The following is a 13,983-nucleotide window of genomic DNA, read 5'->3' as shown; positions in this document are numbered from 1 at the left end:
GACAGACTTAAAATAGACTGAGGTGTATCATGACTTTAAAAGACATTGTTGCTAACTTGAATCACGTCATTAGCTAGACATACTGTGTCTTAGATTAACATATTGTTCATGTGCATGAAAACAACATTTGGTTTTAGTTTTATGATCCAGCGCAACTGCCTTGAAGCAAACTCCAGAACTCCTCGAAATCAATAAATGCACTTCTCATTGGTAATGTTATGTAATGCATTAACTAGCATTAACCGATATGAGCTCAGATCTTGTGTTTGTTTTTATGCATGATCCAATGCAATTGCCTTAAAACAAACTCTCAGCAAAAGTGCTCTGAATAAAATCATTTGATCTGCTCCGTCTCTCTCTGTGTGTGTGTGTGTTTAACTGATGGTGTTTGAGTAGCAGGAGCAGTAGATGGGTGTTTGCCCTGTTTCAGAGGAGGGCTGATGATCTGAGGAGGTTTCTTCTCTTGGTTTAGCTCCTCCCACTCAAGCCTGCTTTCACAGAGGCTTTTCTCCAGCTCTACTCTTGAGTTTCTGTGTCCAGACAGTGAAGCACCTCACAGGATCCTCACAGAGTTATTTATCACGTGAGGCTTTGAAAAAGAAACCAGCTTTTAGACCTGCTGCTGTTTAGTTCTGTTGCATTTATCAAGTATATGAACACCGGGTGAACATTTAACAAAGGATGCTGTGATATTTTATTCTGGTGGATTCTGTGTGAAGCTGATCTGAGAGGGAACTGCTTGAAGGAAATGAAGTGTGGGAAGGCAGTCATTCACAAGAACATCAAGGTGAGATTCTTTTCAGTCATTCTGTTTGGTTTAGAATCTGTTCCGTGGCTCAGGGGTTTTAAGTGAAAACTTAAGATTATGAAAGCATTATGATCTAAATGTGTTTTTCTCTGTTATCTGTTATCTGTTGCTGTATTCCACACATATAATATACAAATATTTTAAATATTTATTTATCATTACATTTTATTTATATATGTTTATTCATAAATACAATTAATTTCATTTAAAACCACTTTTAGGCCATTGCAGTGCACACTGAATTTTTTTTTTTTTACCTAAAAATGGTTGCATCTAAATGCATTTAAAATATTATTTAATATTGCTGAATACACATGCATTAATTTATACTGACAACATTTTAAGGATTAAATATATCAGTTAGAACAATTTTGTATAGATACTATTCTATATATTTCTATATGCAGTACAACAACAGATATATGTATATACTTAATTATTGAGCAATCATGCGTTCAGTCTGTAATTGTTGATGGATGACTGTTGAGCTTTTATTTGGCTTTAGCTGGCTTAATTTAATTCCTAATGAGCTTTTGAAACGAGTTATCCTCGAGGAATGCAAAAGGAATTCTTGCATGGTTTAGAACTGACCCTAAAGACCTCGAGGAGTTAAAAAAGATCCTGCTGAAGGAACTGTGTGAAAAAATAAACTTAAGATCGTTCAGTTTATCCAGTAGGATAGTGTTTGATTCCATAGATGCCCTATCTGTTACAAATTGTGATAGATATTATATTTAAATGACTTTAAATGTGCTTGCAACACCAAGGTCATGGGTTCAGTTCCCAGAGAATGCATGAGTTGATTAACTGTGAACATTAAAAGGATAAAAGCATCTGTCAAATGCATGCATGTGACTGTTTCTGTGGACACCTGTTGGCTGTGTGTGAGGTGTGATACTGTGTTTCAGCGCTAGAGGGCCGAGAAGTCTTCAGAAGCAGACATCATGGGCTCTTCATGCATGGGCCTGATGCTGGTGCTGATGCTGCTGGTCAGTTTTCGTGTCTCCGGTGGGGTTTGTCCACGGCTGTGCGCCTGCTCCGCTCCCGCTGAAGTACACTGCACCTTCCGTGCGCTCCTGACCATTCCCACAGGCATCTCCAGACAGGTCCAGCGCATTAACTTTGGGTAAGTCATGGCAGAAACTGGAGGTTTATCATAGGATCATGTATACGAAATATTAAGAGTTTGCATGCATTTTACAGTCAAGCCACATTTATTTCAGTTGAACTTATGCAATACTGATTGTTTCAAAGCAGTTGCACAGTAATTTAATGATGCAAATTTGATCAGATATGAAACTAATTGTAGCAGCTCCACAGAAAACTGATTAGTTGTCACATTTGACTGACTGTTATAAGAGGCGCAAGACAAAAAAATACTTTCAGCAAAACTTAAACTAAAGCAATTATTAGATTTACTGAATAAATTGATGGTAGTTCTATTCAAGCAATAACACAAAAATAGTGTGCACATCCCAAACATCCAAATAGGATGCAGGTGCAAAACAACTGAATAATATAATCAAAAAAAGAAGTGAAGTCTGCACACTAAAAATACTGCTCCAGAGGAATTTAATTAATCTCAAGCAACGTTTCGACCTTCAGGTCTTCATCAGGCACGCCAACTGATGCCTGATGAAGACCTGAAGGTTGAAACGTTGCTTGAGATTAATTAAATTCCTCTGGAGCAGTATTTTTAGTGTGCAGACTTCACTTCTTTTTTTTAGTTCTATTCAAGCAAACATATTCTGGTCTCAAAATGTTTCTCGGGTCTCTCGTGTATGTAAAAATCATGAGTCTTGCAAAATTTGATACTTTATTACCTTGGCAATAAGATTGCAGGATAGAAAAAAAAACAGCTCTTGAGACAACTTCTAATCGACAACTAGCCCCAGCCTTCCATACTTTAATATGTGTACATAAAAATGTAGCATTTATTATATTTATGCATGTAGTAGACATTTCTATCCAGAGTAAGTTACAAAAGAGGAATAACAATATTTTTACACTTCTGCATAAGATAACATTTGCTCTCTAACAGGTTTAACACAATAAATCACATCACAGACGTCTCCTTTGCTGGCCTTCAAAAACTAGAGCTGCTGATGATGCACAGCAACAATGTGCAGAAAATACCCGAAGCTGCTTTTCAGGATCTGGTTTCATTGCAGGTAAAATCACAGTCATCTGGGGAAGCACTCTAGCAGTCATTCATGTACGTAGTTCTAATGAATTAGTTCTAACTAAAAAAGATTCAAAGTAAAAGTGTCTATGGTGTTGTGTTAGATTTCAAATGCTAAACAAAGACAGCTGTAAGCGCTGCCTTGTGTTTGTCAAAATGACACAGAGTTCACTGTTTCCTGCAGGTTTTAAAAATGAGCTACAACAAACTGCGAGTCATTACCGGTCACACCTTCTCTGGTTTGACGGCCCTTGTTAGACTCCATCTGGACCACAACCGCATCGAGTTCATCCACCCGGATGCGTTCAGTGGTTTGACCTCACTGCGTCTGCTCCATCTAGAGGCCAACCATCTACAGAAGCTCCATCCTGGTACTTTCAGTACGTTCTCGCTGCTGCAGCGTTTCCCCATGTCCACCCTGAAGCACCTGTACCTCTCTGAAAACCTCCTCAGCACACTGCCCAGAAACATGCTGGAGAACATGCCGCAGCTGGAGAACCTCTTCTTATACGGAAACCCATGGAGCTGCGACTGTCGGATGAGCTGGTTACAGGACTGGAGCGCACGAAATCCAGGTAATTAAACTGTTTCTGGGTACTACAGATGATCGGTGTCCAGATATCACTCTGTGTAATCTTAGATGTAAACTATATCTGAATTTCTTTAAGGAAATCTCTGTGTTGAATAGTGTTGTTTGAGGTCAGCTCAGGTTGTAGGCATTGGTTCTGTGTAAATAAAATGCTGCCAATATTTGAAAATCTGGAATCTGAGTGAGCAAAAAAAAATATAAATATTGAGAAAATGACATTTTGATATATTTATGGTAGGAGATTTACAAAATTTCTTCATGGAACAACATCTCTACTTAATATCCTAATCATTTTTGCCATTAAAGAAAAATCGATAATTTATTTAAAAAATAAAAAGAGACAATTTTTAGATGTTTGAATATTTAGAACACTGAGTGAAGAACAAATTCCATCTTTTGAAGTCTGGATTTGTTTTGTTTTTCTAGGAGTTATGAAATGCAAAAAGGACAGATCATTTGCCAGCGGTCAGCTCTGTCCACTGTGTGCGTCTCCTAAACACCTTAAAAGACAAGACATCTTGGATCTCAAAGAGTTCATCTGCTCTGGACCAGTTATCAGCTCTCCAGGGAAGAATGCCTCACAAGAGGAAAACATGAGTGAACTTCTGCCCATCGACAGGATCAAACCACCATTTGGAAACATCTCCCTTGGTTTATCCGATGAGCATGGGACTAAAGTGGACTTGATCTGTCAAATACTTGAACCAATAGAACCCACTAAAATCAGCTGGAATTATACAAAATCTCTGGAGATCGCTGCTAACGTGACTCTCTTCTTTGACCTGGAGTGTCCTGTGGACAGAGACAACTATGAGAGCTTCTGGAGGCTTCTTGCGTACTATAGTGAAGTGCCTGTGCATCTTCGAAGGGAAATCATGTTAAGCAGAGAGCCAGAGCTGAGCTACAGATACAGACAGGACATCGAAAGGGATACCTATTTTTACACTGGCGTCAGAGCCAATGTTGTAGCCCGTCCATCTTGGCTCATGCAGTCCTCCGTGAACATTAAATTAAACAGGCCTTATTCCTCCTCCAAGAGTATGAGACTCATTCTTAACACTCATTTGACTACCACTACAGACAAGGAGCCCGTCAGATCTTGGGTCATGATTGAACATGACAATGAAACCCAGACAAGCTTCAGTTCTGTTGTGGGTGGCGCGATTGAAATGGATTGCCATGTGCAAAGCTCAGGAAACGCTGCTGTTCACTGGATGATGCCTGATGGGTCAAAGATTAAAGCTGCGTTTGACTCAACCGACAAAAGAGTCACTGTTTCTAGCAGTGGCAAACTTCACATTAAATCTGTCGAGCACAGAGACTCTGGAGTTTATTATTGCATTGCTGAGGTTGCAGGAGATACAGATGTTCTGCCTTTCCGTTTTTCCGTTACAGAGTCCTCAACCCCGCTTCCAGGTGAAGAATTTGGAAATGCTTTAACAAAGTTTGTTGGCGAGTCTGCATCTTTGCCGTGTCTTACTACTGCAACTCCAGATGCTATGGTGAATTGGATATTTCCAGATGGCAGCGTACTGAATGCCAAAGCAAATTCATCCAGGGCTTTAGTCTTTCCCAATGGGACTTTGTTCATTCCTTATAGCCAGCTCAACAACAATGGATATCACAAATGTGTCGCCATGAACCAACATGGTGTGGATGTACTGGTGACTAAACTAACTGTTATGAGACGGAAAGGAATTCAACCACTGCGACAGTATCCAATACGGCCACAGTCTGCCGCGGGAGTTTTCTCTAAGGTAAAAGCCTATTTGGAGGACGTAGAGGAAGCTTCCGGAGATGAAACTCGAGTACCAAACAGAAGCTTTATTAATCGAAGAAAGGGTCCAAATGCAAGAACTCAAGGGCGTTATTTTGGCAACATCCGCCATAGGCGACCCTTTAGAAAGGGCATGCATGAACAACCAAACAGAACTGGCTCAACAAACCAAAGAACTGTTAATACCAAGAACAATATAGACCCTAAGAAGTGGGCTATTCTTTTGGCCAAAATCCGTGAGAAAACCTCTCAAAAGAACTCATCAGTTAACATTGTCCAACATGGTGCTGCAGAGATGGAAAATGTAGATCATCCGGGGTTGACTGACGACATTGAGAGTTCTTCTGGGGACTCCGGCCCACAGGAAGAGTCAAACACTTTCAGCACGCCACACCAAGCGGATGTTTTCCACAAGCATGCAATTACACCTCATATCAAGGGACAAAATAATAACGTATACCTAACGGCTCCTCCAGAATTACAAACTAGCTCAGATGAGGTACCTTACATCTCAAATCCCACATCTGGACACCATTATGTTATGAAAGAGGTGAATGTTGAAGAAAGAGGGCATGTGAGCACCATAAGTGCTGAAAATGACCAAGTAAATTCCAGGTCTGTCATCAAACCGGAGTCTGAGAAAGAAAATGAGCTTAGTTTCTCAGAAAATACCAGCGTCCAGTCACAGATTGGGGGTTTTGATTTTGGACAGCCTGACAGCAATTCATTTGCTACTACATCAAGCCCACACTCACCATCCAGAGCAAAAGATCAATGGAGCTCCAGGAGAAGATTTGGAGTTAGGCAACGAATAAAATTAAGACTCCCATTCTCAAAGCTTCCAACAAGAAGACCATGGTCAACCTCTACAGCTGCAGGAGTTCATGCACCAACTTTGAAAGCAGATCCAACAAGCCCAGCTGAAGACACAATTATCTATCCAACTTCTACAGCTACTGGTCTCATTTACTCCAGAACCCCATCTAAAGACACGTTGATCCATCCGACTAGTACAACCACTGCTCACATTTTGTCCACTTATCCAGCTGGAAGCTTGTCAGTCCATCCAACTATCCCAGTAACCACTCACATTTACTCTAAAACCTTAGCTGAAAGCAAGTCGGAATATCTGACTACTAGTCCCACTCATCCTACTGTGCCGAGGGTATTCCCAAATGCCATTAATGAGGAAAACACCATCCAGCTCCCGGATGAGAAAACTAGTTCAAAAATACACAAAGTAAATGCAAACAATTTCCTCCGAATCCAACAGATGCCTACAAATTCTAGAACTCCATCTGCATCTCCCTTCATGAGCACAACATCAGAGTTGGATAATAAAGACATTAGTTATTTTGAGGAGGAAGAGGACAGAAGCATTGCATCTGCAGAGAAGATGGATGAGAACTTGGTTCCCACGAGTGTATATCCGACATCTCGACTTGGCGTCGAAATGGTCCCACTGACAACTGCCCAGCAGGAGTTCACAGGCATGCTTTCGACAGCGTTACCAAAGGCCAACAAAGAGATTCATCCAACAGAGATCAGCTTTACTTTCGACACAGACGGGCTGGATGTCTTCCACTTACCTGAATCACACTTCAGCAATGTTCTAAGAGAGAATGATACATTGGAAGTAAGTTCTACAGAAGAATATTTAGTCACCTCCATGCCACAACCCCTTGACTACCCACTTGCACAACCAACTGAAAGCTTTAAAGAAGACAAATCCATTCACAACCAAGTATCTTTTCCTTCAACACCAGAATCCATAATATCTGTTGGGAGACAAACAGAGTCTTTAGCCACAAGATCACAATCGCCTACTCTTACTACTCAAACTAATGAGATTTACTTATTACAACCAAACTCTGTTTCTAAGCAAGACCAGAGGGAAAGGTTTGTCCATGAACTCAATGAACCTTTGATTCGTCCTACAACACTGAATACTTTGCACACAATTACATTACCAGCAACTACAGCCATAATTCCCAATATAACCCAGCTCATTGGAAAAACAAAAGCATCTACTACACTGTCGATAGCTGCTACTACTGCTGGGCCTACTTCGACTACTTCAGCTACTATGATGACGACGACTACTACTACTACTACACCTGCTATAAAGTCAATACCAAGTTATCTCTTACCAGACAATAGAATCCCATTTTATTCAAGAAAACCTGGAACAAACTACATTGATTCTAGGCACAGGGGAAGATTTCCCAGCACTAACCACAGGTATCCTTACTATAACAGTAGAAATCCTTCTGTGGATATTAGCCCTAATATTATCAGAAAACCTTCTGGCACCACCTCACCTGTGGATTTTAACTCTCTCAACCATGACAAATCAACTACTACACCTAAGATACCTACAGCAACTGCTCGATCTGCCACCTCGAGTCCCACGACTGTGTCAAGCACCACGCAGCAAAACAACCAAATTCAGATCGATGAAGCAGTGAACAAACAGTCAGGTGCAGTTATGATTCCTCAAGGACCGCAAATGCTTCCTGTACTGCAAATGAAGCCCAGGATCACTGCTGCCAAACTCAGCACAGTCACTGTGAATGCTGGGACAGATGTGCAGTTATCATGTGATTCTGTGGGGGAGCCAAAAACCCTCCTGACATGGACCAAAGTCTCCACAGGTAACTCAAATACTGTATGATATGGCATGCAGGTACAGTTACAGTGAATTATATGCAGGAATTGGAGAATTATTTTAATGCATAAACCTTATATTTTACAATAGAAGATAAATGAGTTCCCTAAAAATTATTTGTGTTTTGTTTTGTTGTTTTGCTTTATTATTATTTTTTATTATTTCATTTACATTTTTATCATTCATTTATTTGTTTGTTTATTTATTTAATTGAATATTATTTGTAAAGGTTAAACCTTTGCTTGTGGTTAATTTGACACTTCATCATTTTGTGCACATTGCAGTATGTATAAGTATATATATAAATTTGACACTGGTTTTCATATTTCTTTCACTCTCTCTTTCTCTTTCCCTTTCTGTACTACTAGAAATTATGCAAAACATCTGCACAACATCTGTGCTTAAAAATTCGTAATGTTTATTATACTGTATTTCTGCATAGTTGTCTGTATATTTTTTATTAATAAGTTCTGGTTATTTTTCTGTTAGTTTATTTAACCGATTTTATGTCTTTTTTTATGTAAATGTTATATTGTTTTTTGAAAGTAATTTGACACATTTGTTATTTATTTTCAATCACTTTATGTGTGTGTGTGTGTGTGTGTATGTTATTACTTTGCAATATATTAATTAAATTATAGAGACTAAACAGAGGTTATGTAAAGCTAACAATATTAGTGGTGTTTTTTTTTATTTAAAACGTTTGGTCTCTGTTCTTATTTCTATATATGTGTCTAAATGACTAAAATGAGCTTTCCATTGGTTTAAATTCATTCATCTTTCTCCCTCATGCTTTATTTTCCACAGGGGCCGTCATATCATCAAATAACAAAATCCAGCGATTTGAGGTCCAGTCCAACGGAACGTTTGTCATCCACAATGTCCAGCTTCAGGACCGGGGGCAGTATCTCTGTAGCGCTCGCAATCCACACGGCATTGACAAGATGATGGTGACCCTAGTGGTGTTGGCCCATGCACCCAGGATGATGCCTCCACATCATAAAGATATAACAGTCTATCTAGGAAACAATGCTTTCTTGGAATGCAAAGCACAAGGTCTCCCAATCCCAAACATCAGCTGGGTGCTTCCGGATCGATCGGTGGTGCGAGCTGTTAGTAACAGCCAACAGAAGGTCATGCTCTTCACCAATGGGACCCTTCAAGTCAAAAACACCAATTACCTGGACAAAGGCGTGTACAAATGCATAGCGAGCAACGCTGCTGGAACCGACATGCTTTCTGTGAGGCTCCACATCGCAGCCTCACCTCCCACAATCTACGAGCAGCTCTGGGAGAACTACACTGTCTCTGATGGCCAATCAGCGTTCATGCACTGCACCACTAAAGGCACGCCCGGTCCAACACTACGCTGGGTCACGTTTACCGGTGCACAGCTTCGCCCCTCACAGTTCATCAATAGCAATTTGTTTGTTTTCCCAAATGGGACGCTGTTTATTCGTAACCCTACAGAGAAGAATTCTGGGAATTATGAATGCGTGGCTGTGAATTCGGTGGGTGTTGCTAAAAGGACTGTGAATCTGCAGGTGAAGAGGAGCTCCACTACGGCCAGAATCATGTCCACTTCTGCACACAGTATTGATGTCAGCTATGGAGGTCAGCTGAGTCTCAACTGTTCAGCCACTGGAAGCCCCAATCCTAGGATCATCTGGAAGACGCCGTCTAAGAAACTGGTTGATGCATATTACAGGTAAAAGAATTGCATATACTATATTTTTATTGGGGATGCAGCAAAATTAATTTATTTGGCTGAAGCCATAACCTACCAAAATGACCATGTCAGTTATTTTTCACCATTGCATAAATTAGTGTTCTTGTAGCTCAATTGGTAGAGCACTGTGCTATCAAGCGCCAGGTTGGGGGTTTGATTCCCCGGGAACACATGATATGTAAAAGTTGATAGCCTGAATGCACTGTAAGTCGCTTTGGATAAAAGCGTCTGCTAAGTGCATAAATTTAATTTAATTTAAATTAAGTAGCCTAAATGTGCTTTTTACAGTTTGTCTTGCTTTTTAAAGAAAAATTCAATTACAGAACAACAATTTTAAAGTATTTGTAACACTGAACATTTTTTACATTCTAGCAGATAATATATAAACAAAGCACAATTTAACAAAATTAGTTGAATGAAGTTAGTAAAATAAATCTTTTTTGAAACCCCCTTCCTTGAATCAGGTGTGTATTGTTTACTGTATAAATAAATGCAGCCTTCACTGTAAAAAAAAAAAAACTGAGAGGTTTAAGCCAACCAGCTTCAGGAGATTTTGAGTTTTTACCACTTTTTATTTTTTTAAAGTGTAGCTGAGCAGAAGGGACATATTTTAAAACATTAGGAAATATTACAGATCTGGACACTACTGACACCACACATATGGATTTTACTGTCTCTGGCTCTCAGTGGAATTCTTTTGATCGTCTCCATATACACTGTTGGTTACAGAGCATGATTAACCAAATAGCAAAACAACATGAAGAGTAAATTAATTACAGAAGACAGACAAATCAAAAGAAAATAAATGGATTGAGACAAAAGACAAAAGAATGTTAATCAAATGCAGAGAAGAAAGCATAGTTCTTCTGATTTAACACTATTTTGCCCAAACGCAGCATAAGCCTAAATTAGAAACCATGAACACAAGTGGTCTGTATGATCTGCTTTGGCTTATGATGCTTTGGGGAAACACCGCCTTGATTTAGTAAATTTGTGGTTTTGGCACAATTAAATTTTTTTGTTACGCTTTGATAAAACAACATGTGGTGCTACTAAATCTGAAATGCCTTTATATATTTGCAACTTTAGAGATGTACAGCTAGGCATTGTTGACATTTAAATGTGAGCAGTAGTTTGCTTATATTTGGTGTTTCTGACACAAGAAATCAAGGATTTCAGATTGTCGTTTTTGTTGTTGTTTATTTTCACTATAATTAAGTTTTGAGTTCTTAAAATAATTATCTTGATATGAACCAGAGCTAAAACACATTTAAATGTAGTGTAATAGTTCTGCTCCCATGAGAATATTGGTTTGCTCTGTTGATAGCCTTGAAAAGGTTTTTAAATAAGTGAATCCAAATTTAGTTTTATAATTTGTATGTGAAAAATGGATCTTGACTCTTTCACCCCTAGCGTTTTTAAGAAAAAGTTACCATTATTGATAATTTGTACAAAATTTTTAATATCTGAACATGCAATATGTCAAAAGAAGAACTTTTTCTAGCTATCACAAGTTACAAATTGTAATAAATGATGCATTTAATAGTGTCAAACGTATCATAACATAACCTCTTTTTATCGCTCATTTTAGCTTTGATCGCAGAATGAAAGTGTTCAGCAATGGCACACTCACTATCACATCAGTGACCGAGAAGGATGAAGGCGACTATCTCTGTGTGGCCAGAAACAAAATGGGTGACGATTATGTTCTACTTAAAGTCAATGTGATGATGAAAGCGGCTAAAATCGACTACAAGTCACTGAGCGATCGTGAAGTTTCGTATGGAGGAGAGCTGAAAGTCGACTGCGTCGCTTCTGGTTTTCCCAACCCAGAAATCACGTGGAGTCTACCGGACGGTACCATGGTCAACAGCATCCCTCAATCTGATGATAACAGGGTTCGTGCCAAGAGATATGTGATGTTTGATAACGGCACGCTGTATTTAAACAAAGTCGGAATGGAGGAGGAAGGTGACTACACATGCTACGCCGAAAATCGGATTGGGAAAGATGAAATGAAGGTTCATATCAAGGTGGTAGCGGATGCACCGATTATCCGAAACAACGTTTACAGCATCGTCAAAGTTCCTTACGGAGAAAACGCCATACTTAACTGCAGCGCCAAAGGAGAGCCAACTCCCATAATCACATGGACGTCTCCGGCTCATCGGGCCATAGTGCCAGTTTCCGACAAGTACCAGATCGCCAACGATAGTACTTTGCACATTCAAAACGTCCTAAATTTTGACAGCGGGAATTATACATGCTTAGCAAGGAATGTTGTGGGAATTGACAAGAAAGTCGTTCATGTTGAAGTCCTTGTGTCAACGCCGGTTATAAACGGATTTGAGAGTCTTGGGATCGTTCGTAAAACTGTCGTAAAGGATCAGCGTGTGCTTTTAGACTGCAAAGCAATAGGCAACCCAATTCCAAGGATCATGTGGGTGTTTCCCAACAACATTGTGCTTCCGGCACCGTACTATGGCTCAAGGATTACAGTTCATCGCAATGGCACGCTGGACATCCACACAGTGCGGATAAGCGATTCTGTCGCGCTTCTTTGCATCGCACAAAATAAAGGAGGAGAAGCCAAACTGCAGTTTCAACTCGAGGTGACTGAAGGAGATGAAAAGCCACGATTGCGAAATCCGCCTACAGAGTCCGTCCAACTCTCAGATGGGATAATAAATCTAAATTGTTCCGTTGAAGGAAAACCGCCACCAGAGATCACTTGGATTCTCCCTAATGGGACTTCGCTTCTTAGGGGAACTAGTATTTTCCGTTTTCATCATCGATTTGATGGCACTTTGGTTATTAGAGACCCATCAGTTTCTGAGATAGGACGGTATCGGTGTGTCGGGCGCAACAGCATCGGATACGTCGAGCGAACCGTGACATTAGAATCCAACAGGAAGCCGGAAATCACTAACAAGTACAGCTCGCTCGTCAGCATCATAAACGGTGAGAATCTGCATCTCAACTGTTTGTCCGGTGGTCAACCGTTACCCAAACTTACCTGGACTCTACCAAACGGAGTCGTCTTAACCCGGCCACAGACGACCGGACGATATTCGGTCCTAAACAATGGCACTCTTGCTGTCCATAGGGCATCTGTGTACGATAGAGGGATGTACCTCTGTCAAACGACTAATGAGCATGGGTCGTCTAGCCTGTCTGTTTCAGTGATTGTAATCGCGTATCCACCGCGGATAACCAAAGGACCATCACCAGTGACTTACGCTAGTCCAGGTGTGGCTGTTCAGTTAAACTGTGTTTCTCTCGCTACGCCTAAAGCCGAGGTGGTTTGGGAAATGCCTGACGGTCTTCAGCTGAAGGTCGGCATCCAGCCACGAATTTATGGAAGCAAGTATCTCCATCCTCAAGGTTCACTGGTCATTCAGAACCCTTCTAGCAGAGACAATGGCGTTTATAAGTGCACTGCCAAAAACGTGGTCGGTAGCGATAGCAGATCAACTTATGTCTATGTGTTTTGATGCAAACTAACTTTACAGACAAGCCCGAAGAACTGCATTAAGACTGTTCATAAAAAAAAAAATATATATATATATATATATATATATATATATATATATAATCTTTTGGAATACCCTTTTTTACTGACTCTTGGAAATATGAAAGTGTGATATATATTTTTTTTTTATCCACTTCAAATTAAGCGACTCTGGAGTATCTGTACATGAATAGATGTCCTTTCATGCTCTTGGGAAGTAAACTGATAATCAAGCTTGCATGGAATTTGCACCAACAGAACTGCAAAATTCACTAAATTTTACACGTACTTTTTTGTTTATTTGGTAACACTTTACTTAAAAACTTCATGTATAATGCATTATAAAAGTAGTTTCAATGCATTTATTATGCCTTGTAATAATGCATTGCCAGTTAAGACTTTATAACACTTCAACAATTCATTGTTACACTATGCATTTCGTAATAATTTACAATGCACCTTATGAATAATTACAATGCATTATACCCCTTAATAACCCATTACAATTAATTAAACATAAAGGCTTTAAATAAAGTGTTACCATTTATTTAATATTTGCAATTTATATGGTGCTTTTAGTCAAGAACCATAAGCTCCATTTAGCAAATCAATTTAATTGGTAATGCTTTACAATAATGTTCTCTTTGCCAACTAAATTGAGCATCAGCTAAGAGTATTGACTATATGTTTTAGAATTTTTTTTTATTGCTGTTGAATTT

At 39.5% G+C, this 13,983-nt stretch overlaps 2 protein-coding genes across 7 annotated transcripts in view; both read left to right on the top strand.

The window, feature by feature from the left end:
- Positions 1-13,983, top strand: part of LOC113109177 (NACHT, LRR and PYD domains-containing protein 3-like) — a 1,077,877-nt gene that overhangs the window by 859,707 nt on the left and 204,187 nt on the right. The window lies entirely within an intron of this gene.
- mxra5b (matrix-remodelling associated 5b) lies at positions 625-13,290 on the top strand. The gene is made up of 7 exons (XM_026272888.1): positions 625-787; positions 1,717-1,934; positions 2,850-2,979; positions 3,175-3,565; positions 4,006-8,010; positions 8,832-9,732; positions 11,345-13,290. The coding sequence occupies exons 2-7, from the start codon at positions 1,753-1,755 to the stop codon at positions 13,245-13,247; spliced, it is 7,512 nt and encodes a 2,503-aa protein (XP_026128673.1). The 5' UTR covers positions 625-787; positions 1,717-1,752; the 3' UTR covers positions 13,248-13,290.

This window comes from Carassius auratus, chromosome 9 (assembly GCF_003368295.1).
Source record: "Carassius auratus strain Wakin chromosome 9, ASM336829v1, whole genome shotgun sequence".
In the NCBI taxonomy this organism is placed as follows: Eukaryota; Metazoa; Chordata; class Actinopteri; order Cypriniformes; family Cyprinidae; genus Carassius; species Carassius auratus.
Note: the sequence above shows the minus strand (reverse complement) of the source record. Positions and strands in the feature narration are given on the sequence as shown.